This window comes from Oncorhynchus kisutch, linkage group LG2 (genome assembly GCF_002021735.2).
Source record: "Oncorhynchus kisutch isolate 150728-3 linkage group LG2, Okis_V2, whole genome shotgun sequence".
Classification (NCBI taxonomy): Eukaryota; Metazoa; Chordata; class Actinopteri; order Salmoniformes; family Salmonidae; genus Oncorhynchus; species Oncorhynchus kisutch.
In genome coordinates, this window is record NC_034175.2 from 14,185,659 (window position 1) to 14,200,796 (window position 15,138).

A 15,138-nucleotide genomic window follows, 5' to 3' on the forward strand; every position below is an offset into this window, starting at 1 on the left:
ACTGGCTGACTGGGGAGAGAAACGGTCTGTCTGTCTTGCTGACTGGGGAGAGAAACGGTCTGTCTGTCTGACTGACTGGCTGACTGGGGAGAGAAACTGTCTGTCTGTCTTACTGACTGGCTGACTGGGGAGAGAAACGGTCTGTCTGTCTTACTGACTGGCTGACTGGGGAGAGAAACTGTCTGTCTGTCTTACTGACTGGCTGACTGGGAAGAGAAACGGTCTGTCTGTCTGACTGACTGGCTGACTGGGGAGAGAAACGGTCTGTCTGTCTGACTGACTGGCTGACTGGGGAGAGAGACTGTCTGTCTGTCTTACTGACTGGGGAGAGAAACGGTCTGTCTGTCTTACTGACTGGCTGACTGGGGAAAGAAACGGTCTGTCTGTCTTACTGACTGGCTGACTGGGGAGAGAAACGGTCAGTCTGTCTTACTAACTGGCTGACTGGGGAGAGAAACGGTCAGTCTGTCTTACTGACTGGCTGACTGGGGAGAGAAACGGTCTGTCTGTCTTACTGACTGGCTGACTGGGGAGAGAAACGGTCTGTCTGTCTGACTGACTGGCTGACTGGGGAGAGAAACTGTCTGTCTGTCTGTCTTACTGACTGGCTGACTGGGGAGAGAAACGGTCTGTCTGTCTGACTGGCTGACTGGGGAGAGAAACTGTCTGTCTGTCTTACTGACTGGCTGACTGGGGAGAGAAACGGTCTGTCTGTCTTACTGACTGGCTGACTGGGGAGAGAAACTGTCTGTCTGTCTTGCTGACTGGGGAGAGAAACGGTCTGTCTGTCTGACTGACTGGCTGACTGGGGAGAGAAACTGTCTGTCTGTCTTACTGACTGGCTGACTGGGGAGAGAAACGGTCTGTCTGTCTTACTGACTGGCTGACTGGGGAGAGAAACTGTCTGTCTGTCTTACTGACTGGCTGACTGGGGAGAGAAACTGTCTGTCTGTCTTACTGACTGGCTGACTGGGGAGAGAAACGGTCTGTCTGTCTTGCTGACTGGGGAGAGAAACGGTCTGTCTGTCTGACTGACTGGCTGACTGGGGAGAGAAACTATCTGTCTGTCTTACTGACTGGCTGACTGGGGAGAGAAACGGTCTGTCTGTCTTACTGACTGGCTGACTGGGGAGAGAAACTGTCTGTCTGTCTTACTGACTGGCTGACTGGGGAGAGAAACGGTCTGTCTGTCTGACTGACTGGCTGACTGGGGAGAGAAACGGTCTGTCTGTCTGACTGACTGGCTGACTGGGGAGAGAGACTGTCTGTCTGTCTTACTGACTGGGGAGAGAAACGGTCTGTCTGTCTTACTGACTGGCTGACTGGGGAAAGAAACGGTCTGTCTGTCTTACTGACTGGCTGACTGGGGAGAGAAACGGTCAGTCTGTCTTACTAACTGGCTGACTGGGGAGAGAAACGGTCAGTCTGTCTTACTAACTGGCTGACTGGGGAGAGAAACGTTCTGTCTGTCTTACTGACTGGCTAACTGGGGAGAGAAACTGTCTGTCTGTCTTACTGACTGGGGAGAGAAACGGTCTGTCTGTCTTACTGACTGGCTGACTGGGGAGAGAAATGGTCTGTCTGTCTTACTGACTGGCTGACTGGGGAGAGAAACGGTCTGTCTGTCTGACTGACTGGCTGACTGGGGAGAGAAATGGTCTGTCTGTCTTACTGACTGGCTGACTGGGGAGAGAAACGGTCAGTCTGTCTTACTAACTGGCTGACTGGGGAGAGAAACGGTCAGTCTGTCTGACTGACTGGCTGACTGGGGAGAGAAACTGTCTGTCTGTCTTACTAACTGGCTGACTGGGGAGAGAAACGGTCTGTCTGTCTTACTGACTGGCTGACTGCGGAGAGAAATGGTCTGTCTGTCCTACTGACTGGGGAGAGAAACGGTCTGTCTGTCTTACTGTCTGGCTGACTGGGGAGAGAAACGGTCTGTCTGTCTGTCTTACTGACTGGGGAGAGAAACGGTCTGTCTGTCTTACTGACTGGCTGACTGGGGAGAGAAACGGTCTGTCTGTCTTACTGACTGGCTGACTGGGGAGAGAAACAGTCTCTGTGGCTGACAGAGAATATAATAGATTTAGAATCAGCTCCTTGTTCTACCCCATGCCCAAACTCAACCCCTTAGAATTAGACTGAGTGGAACGAGCATTCCAACTCAAAGTTAGGCTTGATACCATCAAGTCCTATAGTATGGCAAACTCTCATAATATGGCCCAACTTGAATGGATGTTTTAATGGGCACTATTGATCTTAGCAGTTCCAAGCCAATCACATTATACACTGAACAAAAATATAAATGCAAAAATTTCAAAGATTTTACTGAGTTACAGTTTATATAAGGCCCCAGTCTAACTCTCTTGCAACTGCTCTGGTGGACATTCCTGCAGTCAGTATGCCGAATGCACGCTCCCTCAAAACTTGAGACATCTGTGGCATTGTGTTGTGTGACAAAACTGCATATTTTAGAGTGGCCTTTTATTGTCCCCAACACAAGGTGCACGTGTGTAATGATCATGCTTTTCAATCAGCTTATTGATATGCCACACCTGTCAGGTGGATGGATTATCTTGGCAAGGGATAAATATTCACTAACATGGATGTAAACAAATTTGTGCACAAATTGAAAGAGAAATATGTTTTTTGTGCGTATGAAAAATGAGATCTTTTTTTTCAGCTCATTGCGTTTATATTTTTGTTCAGTATAGTTTGGAATCCAAACTACAATATGATTGTCATGAGACATTGCAGTGCCAAAAGGAATCCAAACTACAATATGATTGTCATGAGACATTGCAGTGCCAAAAGGAATCCAAACTACAATATAATTGTCATGAGACATTGCAGTGCCAAAAGGAATCCAAACTACAATATGATTGTCATGAGACATTGCAGTGCCAAAAGGAATCCAAACTACAATATGATTGTCATGAGACATTGCAGTGCCAAAAGGAATCCAAACTACAATATGATTGTCATGAGACATTGCAGTGCCAAAAGGAATCCAAACTTTTGTCAAACTTTCACTGAAGCATACTTTTTCATAAGAACATTTATTCTCCCTCCCTCATTCCCTCCTGCCCTCTCCCCTCTCTCTGTCTGTTTTATTGTTGTGTGGTGGGACTTAGACAGCTGTTCATAACCATTAGTTAGCCTTGTGAATTAGTCTGGACAAATCATGTAAGTGGAGGGAGATGGCAGTGGGATAGGGAGATAGATAGATGGTTTGCTAAACACCGTGGGCTCGCCTCACTTCCCTCACTAGCTTCTCCCTAAACACTGTGGCTTGTTTTTCCACTTAGACATGGCAGCTGCCTGGTGCCTCAAAAACACTTGACTGTCTATGCCAAACATAATCTTGGTTTTGGTTAGCGGTGATTTTCATTTGGTTGTATTTTCTTCAGAACCTAAGGTTTGTGTTTCCATCCAGTTTTGTGATCGCTGGTCAGTAAAAGTATTTTATCAGTTGTAACATTTGTTGAGTACCTTGTTATGGATTGTGACGGAGATCATTTTTAGGATTGTTGACATAGTGGACAGGCCAGCAGAGGGAGATTCTCAGCTCTGGTTCGGCATGCTTAGAGTTACTGGAATCCTGTAAGAGACATATTTCAACATGGTGTCATCTGGCACAGCAGACACACACTGCTTCACTCGTTTGGAAGGCTCTGGTGTTTTCTCAAAACAAGCTGTCTACTCTCTCTGCCTCTCTCTGAACACTTGCACCCTGTATCTGTTGCCTAGCGCCTGTCTTTTGTTCTGGACAGCTGCACTGGCTGGCTATCCCTGAAATCTCCTCTGTGTCACACGCACGCACGCACGCAGGCAGGTGTGCGCGCGCGCGCGCGCACGCACGCACGCACGCACGCACGCACGCACGCACGCACGCACACACACACACACACACACACACACACACACACACACTCTACTATGTCATCCATGTCATCTGGACAGCTCCTTCGTTCCATCCTTCTCTTCTGTTCTCTATGCCTACAATTCCACTTTTCACTCATACCTCCCTTCATTCCCTCCCTCTGTCCATCACACTGTCGCTCCCCATCCTCTGTGTCCCTACAGCTGTGTGTCAGCTGTCGGTCTGTGCCAGTGAAGTCAGTGGGCCCACAGGGAAACCAGGCCACCCCTCTACACCCCCTCCCCTACCAGCTGTCTCCCCCTCCCTACCCCCATCACCCCCAATCATTAAGCAACCACCAGTAAAACTACTGGACAAGCCTTTTTGTGCCTCGTAGATGGGTAACTACAGCACCCTATCCACCCTATCAGGCCCCAGTCTAACTACTACAGCACCCTATCAGGCCCCAGTCTAACTACTACAGCACCCTATCAAGCCCCAGTCTAACTACTACAGCACCCTATCAGGCCCCAGTCTAACTACTACAGCACCCTATCAAGCCCCAGTCTAACTACTACAGCACCCTATCAGGCCCCAGTCTAACTACTACAGCACCCTATCAGGCCCCAGTCTAACTACTACAGCACCCTATCAGGCCCCAGTCTAACTACTACAGCACCCTATCAGGCCCCAGTCTAACTACTACAGCACCCTATCAGGCCCCAGTCTAACTACTACAGCACCCTATCAGGCCCCAGTCTAACTACTACAGCACCCTATCAGGCCCCAGTCTAACTACTACAGCACCCTATCAGGCCCCAGTCTAACTACTACAGCACCCTATCAGGCCCCAGTCTAACTACTACAGCACCCTATCAGGCCCCAGTCTAACTACTACAGCACCCTATCAGGCCCCAGTCTAACTACTACAGCACCCTATCAGGCCCCAGTCTAACTACTACAGCACCCTATCAGGCCCCAGTCTAACTACTACAGCACTTGAGGAGGAGTTTGTAATAAAGGAGTTGGAAATGACATGATTGACATTTTGAATGCTGAAGGACTAAGTAATGCTGGCTAGGCTAATTACACCACCTTCGATTGTTCATTGTGCAACAACAACATATCAAAACAAAGCTAATGTTCTCTGTGCTGTGGTGCCACTCGTCTGTTTTGTTGGATTGAGTTATTTTGTTGTGTTATATTGTATTGTGTTGTGTCATATTGTCTTGTATTATATTGTGTTGTATTGTATTGTGTTGTGTTGTATTATATTGCTTACATTTTGAGTTGCTCTCCAATGAGGCCATGGTGTCTGGTTACACGTACACAGGGCTGACAGACAGGGATTCATAAATCACAGAGGAAGCTACTGTATCTACTAGACTGGACCTGACATTTAGACAGAAACCCATCCACACGGATTATCACCCCTCTCTCTCATTCTTCATACTCTCTTTCATGATACAAAATAAATGATTCATGCATTTTGAAATCTTCTAATCCTTCCTCTCTCTCTATCCCTCTGTTAGGTATGCCTGTGGTTGTCAGCGCGTCTCCGGACAGGTAACTGGGTGTGTTGCTGGTGCCATGGCAACGCCAGAGCTGCGGCTGTTTCCTGTCATTGTGGTTACCGTCATCCTGGTGGCATTGTCGGCTGCGGATGACCACGACTGGCACTTTAAACCAGGTGAGAGGTCAAAGGTCAGATAGGAAGTGACTGCTTAAGGTCAAGGTCAAATCAGATCCCCAGAATATGATTGGTCATTATTGTTGAAGAGTTTGGGTTCTCAATAACTTACCTAGTTAAAGCCAAGGTAGGTAGTAGACGGACTAGGGATTGATGATCGTTGACCAATCGGCCAGGTTTAATACAATTGGAGTCACAACAAGGGAAAAAACTATAATCAGAACAGATGTGTTTTACCTTCCATTCAAGATCTCACAGGCACCTCCTCAGAAATGTCAGACAATTCCATCTCGGCCTTACCCATTGCCTTGTCCTCCTCCTCCACCCCTCCATCCCTCGCCCTCTCTGCCCCTTTCTTGTCTACATTCTCCTCACATTCTTGAATGTGTGCCTTACGTCTGTCCATCCGCTATCAGCAGCCGATCCTGTTTCAGGTCCATGTCTCCCAGGCAGCCATGTGTAAAAGGAGAGAGATGGTAGCAGGGAGAATGAGCCTTGGGTATTCAGCCTCACTAATGTACAGGCCGCTCATCACCTGTCAATCATACAAAGAGAGAGAGGGGAAGGAGGGAGGGGAGGAGAGGGAAAGAGAGAGTAGAGAAAATGAAACTCATGAAACATGAGCTGCCACCTCCAGGGTAGAAGCAGACAGTAAATTATCTGTCTCCCGCACACACACATGCATGCACAGGTTTGCATCATCTGATTGGATCCATATGGTTATTATTTCCACACCGTTGCTGCGGTAATGCAACAAGTCTTTTATAGGAGGAAATAGCCCATCAGTATCAGGATATGAACTGATATGAAGAGTGAATAAAGGAAGGGAAACACCCACCATGTGTGTGAAAGGGGGAGAAAGAGAGATGGAGCGTGGGAAGAAAGCCAATGGAGACAGAGAGGGCAATGACAGAAGGGGAAGAAAGCCAATGGAGACAGAGAGGGCAATGACAGAAGGGGAAGAAAGCCAATGGAGACAGAGAGGGCAATGACAGAAGGGGAAGAAAGCCAATGGAGACAGAGAGGGCAATGACAGAAGGGGAAGAAAGCCAATGGAGACAGAGAGGGCAATGACAGAAGGGGAAGAAAGCCAATGGAGACAGAGAGGGCAATGACAGAAGGGGAAGAAAGCCAATGGAGACAGAGAGGGCAATGACAGAAGGGGAAGAAAGCCAATGGAGACAGAGAGGGCAATGACAGTAGGGGAAGAAAGCCAATGGAGACAGAGAGGGCAATGACAGAAGGGGAAGAAAGCCAATGGAGACAGAGAGGGCAATGACAGAAGGGGAAGAAAGCCAATGGAGACAGAGAGGACAATGACAGAAGGGGAAGAAAGCCAATGGAGACAGAGAGGGCAATGACAGAAGGGGAAGAAAGCCAATGGAGACAGAGAGGGCAATGACAGAAGGGGAAGAAAGCCAATGGAGACAGAGAGGGCAATGTCAGAAGGGGAAGAAAGCCAATGGAGACAGAGAGGGCAATGACAGAAGGGGAAGAAAGCCAATGGAGACAGAGAGGGCAATGACAGAAGGGGAAGAAAGCCAATGGAGACAGAGAGGGCAATGACAGAAGGGGAAGAAAGCCAATGGAGACAGAGAGGGCAATGACAGAAGGGGAAGAAAGCCAATGGAGACAGAGAGGGCAATGACAGAAGGGGAAGAAAGCCAATGGAGACAGAGAGGGCAATGACAGAAGGGGAAGAAAGCCAATGGAGACAGAGAGGGCAATGACAGAAGGGGAAGAAAGCCAATGGAGACAGAGAGGGCAATGACAGTAGGGGAAGAAAGCCAATGGAGACAGAGAGGGCAATGACAGTAGGGGAAGAAAGCCAATGGAGACAGAGAGGGCAATGACAGAAGGGGAAGAAAGCCAATGGAGACAGAGAGGGCAATGACAGAAGGGGAAGAAAGCCAATGGAGACAGAGAGGACAATGACAGAAGGGGAAGAAAGCCAATGGAGACAGAGAGGGCAATGACAGAAGGGGAAGAAAGCCAATGGAGACAGAGAGGGCAATGACAGAAGGGGAAGAAAGCCAATGGAGACAGAGAGGGCAATGACAGAAGGGGAAGAAAGCCAATGGAGACAGAGAGGACAATGACAGAAGGGGAAGAAAGCCAATGGAGACAGAGAGGGCAATGACAGAAGGGGAAGAAAGCCAATGGAGACAGAGAGGGCAATGACAGAAGGGGAAGAAAGCCAATGGAGACAGAGAGGGCAATGTCAGAAGGGGAAGAAAGCCAATGGAGACAGAGAGGGCAATGACAGAAGGGGAAGAAAGCCAATGGAGACAGAGAGGGCAATGACAGAAGGGGAAGAAAGCCAATGGAGACAGAGAGGGCAATGACAGAAGGGGAAGAAAGCCAATGGAGACAGAGAGGGCAATGACAGAAGGGGAAGAAAGCCAATGGAGACAGAGAGGGCAATGACAGAAGGGGAAGAAAGCCAATGGAGACAGAGAGGGCAATGACAGAAGGGGAAGAAAGCCAATGGAGACAGAGAGGGCAATGACAGAAGGGGAAGAAAGCCAATGGAGACAGAGAGGGCAATGACAGAAGGGGAAGAAAGCCAATGGAGACAGAGAGGGCAATGACAGAAGGGGAAGAAAGCCAATGGAGACAGAGAGGGCAATGACAGAAGGGGAAGAAAGCCAATGGAGACAGAGAGGGCAATGACAGAAGGGGAAGAAAGGCAATGGAGACAGAGAGGGCAATGACAGAAGGGGAAGAAAGCCAATTTGAGACAGAGAGGGGACTAAAAAGAGAGAAGGGGAGGCCTGGAGAGAGAGTTTTATTGGCAGCTAGGTAATGATGTAATGAAACAGGCCTGTCCGTGTGGGGGTGTAGGGGGTAGGTGTGTGTGTGTCTCAGAGGGTTTATCTTCCAACCCCACATTCCTATCCACTGACTCACTGACAGAAACTGAGTTAGAACTTCCCCACTTATCACCCCCCCATGCCCTCATATCACTGACAGCAGCATTATCACCCCCCCATGCCCTCATATCACTGACAGCATCATTATCACCCCCCATGCCCTCATATCACTGACAGCATCATTATCACCCCCCATGCCCTCATATCACTGACAGCATCATTATCACCCCCCCATGCCCTCATATCACTGACAGCATCATTATCACCCCCCATGCCCTCATATCACTGACAGCATCATTATCACCCCCATGCCCTCATATCACTGACAGCATCATTATCACCCCCCCATGCCCTCATATCACTGACAGCATCATTATCACCCCCCATGCCCTCATATCACTGACAGCATCATTATCACCCCCCATGCCCTCATATCACTGACAGCATCATTATCACCCCCCATGCCCTCATATCACTGACAGCATCATTATCACCCCCACATGCCCTCATATCACTGACAGCATCATTATCACCCCCCCATGCCCTCATATCACTGACAGCATCATTATCACCCCCCCATGCCCTCATATCACTGACAGCATCATTATCACCCCCCATGCCCTCATATCACTGACAGTATCATTATCACCCCCCATGCCCTCATATCACTGACAGTATCATTATCACCCCCCATGCCCTCATATCACTGACAGTATCATTATCACCCCCCATGCCCTCATATCACTGACAGCATCATTATCACCCCCCATGCCCTCATATCACTGACAGCATCATTATCACCCCCCCATGCCCTCATATCACTGACAGCATCATTAACACCCCCCATGCCCTCATATCACTGACAGTATCATTATCACCCTCCATGCCCTTATATCACTGACAGCATCATTATCACCCCCCCATGCCCTCATATCACTGACAGCATCATTATCACCCCCCATGCCCTCATATCACTGACAGCATCATTATCACCCCCCCATGCCCTCATATCACTGACAGCATCATTATCACCCCCCATGCCCTCATATCACTGACAGCATCATTATCACCCCCCATGCCCTCATATCACTGACAGCATCATTATCACCCCCCCCCCATGCCCTCATATCACTGACAGCATCATTATCACCCCCCATGCCCTCATATCACTGACAGCATCATTATCACCCCCCATGCCCTCATATCACTGACAGCATCATTATCACCCCCCCATGCCCTCATATCACTGACAGCATCATTATCACCCCCCCATGCCCTCATATCACTGACAGTATCATTATCACCCCCCATGCCCTCATATCACTGACAGTATCATTATCACCCCCCATGCCCTCATATCACTGACAGTATCATTATCACCCCCCATGCCCTCATATCACTGACAGCATCATTATCACCCCCCATGCCCTCATATCACTGACAGCATCATTATCACCCCCCCATGCCCTCATATCACTGACAGCATCATTAACACCCCCCATGCCCTCATATCACTGACAGTATCATTATCACCCTCCATGCCCTTATATCACTGACAGCATCATTATCACCCCCCCATGCCCTCATATCACTGACAGCATCATTATCACCCCCCATGCCCTCATATCACTGACAGCATCATTATCACCCCCCCATGCCCTCATATCACTGACAGCATCATTATCACCCCCCATGCCCTCATATCACTGACAGCATCATTATCACCCCCCATGCCCTCATATCACTGACAGCATCATTATCACCCCCCCCCCATGCCCTCATATCACTGACAGCATCATTATCACCCCCATGCCCTCATATCACTGACAGCATCATTATCACCCCCCATGCCCTCATATCACTGACAGCATCATTATCACCCCCCATGCCCTCATATCACTGACAGCATCATTATCACCCCCCCATGCCCTCATATCACTGACAGCATCATTATCACCCCCCCATGCCCTCATATCACTGACAGCATCATTATCACCCCCCATGCCCTCATATCACTGACAGCATCATTATCACCCCCCCCCCATGCCCTCATATCACTGACAGCATCATTATCACCCCCCCATGCCCTCATATCACTGACAGCATCATTATCACCCCCCCCCAATGCCCTCATATCACTGACAGCATCATTATCACCCCCCCATGCCCCTCATATCACTGACAGCATCATTATCACCCCCCCATGCCCTCATATCACTGACAGCATCATTATCACCCCCCCCATGCCCTCATATCACTGACAGCATCATTATCACCCCCCCATGCCCTCATATCACTGACAGCATCATTATCACCCCCCGATGCCCTCATATCACTGACAGCATCATTATCACCCCCCCATGCCCTCATATCACTGACAGCATCATTATCACCCCCCATGCCCTCATATCACTGACAGCATCATTATCACCCCCCATGCCCTCATATCACTGACAGCATCATTATCACCCCCCATGCCCTCATATCACTGACAGCATCATTATCACCCCCCCATGCCCTCATATCACTGACAGCATCATTATCACCCCCCCCCATGCCCTCATATCACTGACAGCATCATTATCACCCCCCCATGCCCTCATATCACTGACAGCATCATTATCACCCCCCCCCCAATGCCCTCATATCACTGACAGCATCATTATCACCCCCCCATGCCCTCATATCACTGACAGCATCATTATCACCCCCCCATGCCCTCATATCACTGACAGCATCATTATCACCCCCCCCCATGCCCTCATATCACTGACAGCATCATTATCACCCCCCCCATGCCCTCATATCACTGACAGCATCATTATCACCCCCCGATGCCCTCATATCACTGACAGCATCATTATCACCCCCCCATGCCCTCATATCACTGACAGCATCATTATCACCCCCCATGCCCTCATATCACTGACAGCATCATTATCACCCCCCCCCCCCCCCATGCCCTCATATCACTGACAGCATCATTATCACCCCCCCATGCCCTCATATCACTGACAGCATCATTATCACCCCCCCCCCCCATGCCCTCATATCACTGACAGCATCATTATCACCCCCCCCCCCCCATGCCCTCATATCACTGACAGCATCATTATCACCCCCCCATGCCCTCATATCACTGACAGCATCATTATCACCCCCCCCCCATGCCCTCATATCGCTGACAGTATCATTATCACGGCCCCATATCAATGACAGCATCAGTTATCCACGGCCCCATATCAATGACAGCATCAGTTATCCACGGCCCCATATCAATGACAGCATCAGTTATCCACGGCCCCATATCAATGACAGCATCAGTTATCCACGGCCCCATATCAATGACAGCATCAGTTATCCACGGCCCCATATCAATGACAGTATCAGTTATCCACGCCAGCATATCAATGACAGTATCAGTTATCCACGCCAGCATATCAATGACAGTATCAGTTATCCACGCCAGCATATCAATGACAGAATCAGTTATCCACGCACCATATCAATGACAGAATCAGTTATCCACGCACCATATCAATGACAGAATCAGTTATCCACGCACCATATCAATGACAGAATCAGTTATCCACGCACCATATCAATGACAGAATCAGTTATCCACGCACCATATCAATGACAGAATCAGTTATCCACGCACCATATCAATGACAGAATCAGTTATCCACGCACCATATCAATGACAGAATCAGTTATCCACGCACCATATCAATGACAGAATCAGTTATCCACGCCCCCATATCAATGACACTATCAGTTATCCACGTCCCCATATCAGTGACAGCATCCATAACAATAACTGAGTTATACCCCCCCCCACTAGCATCACCCCTTTGTCGCATCTCATTTTCCATCACCCCCCCACACCCCCTTTCTTTCACTCACTGTGAAGACTGGTTCTCTGCCCTCTATTTGGTCAAGTCTGGCCCTCTAGTTAAGTCATGGCAGATAGTTAAGTCGTTTGATAATGCCTGGTTGACATATGCCTGTAGGACTGTTGTCGGGGCTGATATTTTCACCGGGCAGAGTAGAGCTGTCCATTTAATCTGGTTAACTGTCTGCCCTATGTCCTCCTTATCCCCTCTTTCACTATCCCCTCCACTTCCACCTTCTCCTCTTCTTTCTCCTCCCCTCCCCCTCCTCATGCCCCTCTTCCTTCTCTTTCTCCTTCCCCCCTCCTCTTTTTACCCCTGTATTCACCACACCTCATCTGCCTGTTAAAGTAAAAACTATGGAGAATGATACCTCTTCAGGGTTATAAACTAACAGGTTATCTGTTTGTAATGACCTTGGCAGCTCCTATTCTTCAATATTCATCCTATTAGATTATTAATTAACATTGACTCTACGTGTTTCTTCCTGAGTGACTAGAAGAGAAATAAGAAGTGACAAGGACATTATTGGATGAGCTCCCCTACGCAGTGTGATGATGTGTCCCAAATGGCACCCTATTCCCTATGGAATGTATTGCTTTTGACCAGAACCTTGGAGTAGGGTGCCTTGTAGGAAAGATAGGAAATATAGAGAAGGAAAGATAGGGAATATAGACAAGGAAAGATCGAGATGGAGATTACTTAATGCTGCGTGACCAATGACTGGCTCCAACAATGACATGTACAGGTGTAGGATCACCATGTTGTTGCAGGACATTTCGCAAACTTGTAGTGTGTTCGACTTGATTTGCCTTAACAAAAATGTCCGTTATTTTAATCCACACAATAATGAACATTTCCTGTTGCTGCAGGATTATTTTCCTGCTGGGAGAAACAGGTCAAATTAAGATCCTTTTAGCTATCATGTTACTCCTGATGTATGATTGTAGAATGTGTATGATGGTACAATGTGTATGATAGTACAATGTGTATGATAGTACAATGTGTATGATAGTACAATGTGTATGAGAGTAGAATGTGTATGATAGTAGAATGTGTATGAGAGTAGAATGTGTATGATAGTAGAATGTGTATGATAGTACAATATGTATGATAGTAGAATGTATATGATAGTCAAATGTGTATGATAGTAGAATGTATATGATAGTCAAATGTGTATGATAGTAGAATGTGTATGATAGTACAATGTATGATAGTAGAATGTGTATGATAGTAGAATGTGTATGATAGTAGAATGTGTATGAGAGTAGAATGTGTATGATAGTAGAATGTGTATGATAGTACAATATGTATGATAGTAGAATGTATATGATAGTCAAATGTGTATGATAGTAGAATGTATATGATAGTCAAATGTGTATGATAGTAGAATGTGTATGATAGTACAATGTATGATAGTAGAATGTGTATGATAGTAGAATGTGTATGAGAGTAGAATGTGTATGAAAGTAGAATGTATATGATAGTAGAATGTGTATGATAGTAGAATGTGTATGAGAGTAGAATGTGTATGAGAGTAGAATGTGTATGAAAGTAGAATGTATATGATAGTAGAATGTGTATGATAGTACAATATATATGATAGTAGAATGTGTATGATAGTAGAATGTGTATTATAGTAGAATGTGTATGATAGTACAATGTATGATAGTACAATGTATGCTAGTAGAGTGTATGATAGTAGAATGTGTATGATAGTACGATGTATGATAGTAGAATGTGTGTGATAGTAGAATGTGTGTGATAGTAGAATGTGTATGATAGTAGAATGTGTATGATAGTATAATGTATGATAGTATAATGTATGATAGTAGAATGTGTATGATAGTACAATGTATGATAGTATAATGTTTATGATAGTACAATGTGTATGATAGTAGAATGTGTATGATAGTAGAATGTGTGTGATAGTAGAATGTGTATGATAGTACAATGTATGATTGTAGAATGTGTATGATAGTACAATGTGTATGATAGTACAATGTATGATAGTAAAATATGTATGATAGTAGAATATGTATGGTAGTACAATCTGTATGATAGTAGAATGTGTATGATAGTACAATGTGTATGATAGTACAATGTATGATAGTAGAATGTATATGATAGTACAATGTATGATAGTAAAATATGTATGATAGTAGAATGTGTATGATAGTAGAATGTGTATGATAGTACAATGTATGATAGTAAAATATGTATGATAGTAGAATATGTATGATAGTACAATGTATGATAGTAGAATGTATGATAGTAGAATGTGTATGATAGTAGAATGTGTATGATAGTAGAATGTGTATGATAGTAGAATGTGTATGATAGTAGAATATGTATGATAGTAGAATGTGTATGATAGTAGAATGTGTATGATAGTAGAATGTGTATGATAGTAGAATGTGTATGATAGTAGAATGTGTATGATAGTAGAATGTGTATGATAGTAGAATGTGTATGATAGTAGAATGTTTATGATAGTACAATGTGTATGATAGTACAATGTGTATGATAGTAGAATGTGTGTGATAGTAGAATGTGTATGATAGTACAATGTATGATTGTAGAATGTGTATGATAGTACAATGTGTATGATAGTACAATGTATGATAGTAAAATATGTATGATAGTAGAATATGTATGATAGTACAATGTATGATAGTAGAATGTGTATGATAGTAGAATGTGTATGATAGTAGAATGTGTATGATAGTAGAATGTGTATGATAGTAGAATATGTATGATAGTAGAATGTGTATGATAGTAGAATGTGTATGATAGTAGAATGTGTATGATAGTAGAATG

The 15,138-nt window shown here is 46.0% G+C and overlaps 1 protein-coding gene across 6 annotated transcripts in view; it reads left to right on the plus strand.

Annotated features, from left to right (window-relative positions):
- ddr1 (discoidin domain receptor tyrosine kinase 1) overlaps positions 1-15,138 on the plus strand; it is an 84,633-nt gene that overhangs the window by 35,476 nt on the left and 34,019 nt on the right. For all 6 annotated transcript variants that reach the window (XM_031788238.1, XM_031788228.1, XM_031788234.1 and 3 more), the window contains exon 2: positions 5,395-5,552. In XM_031788238.1, the coding sequence (XP_031644098.1) occupies positions 5,453-5,552 (100 nt within the window). In that variant the 5' untranslated portion in view covers positions 5,395-5,452. The remainder of the gene's footprint in view (positions 1-5,394; positions 5,553-15,138) is intronic.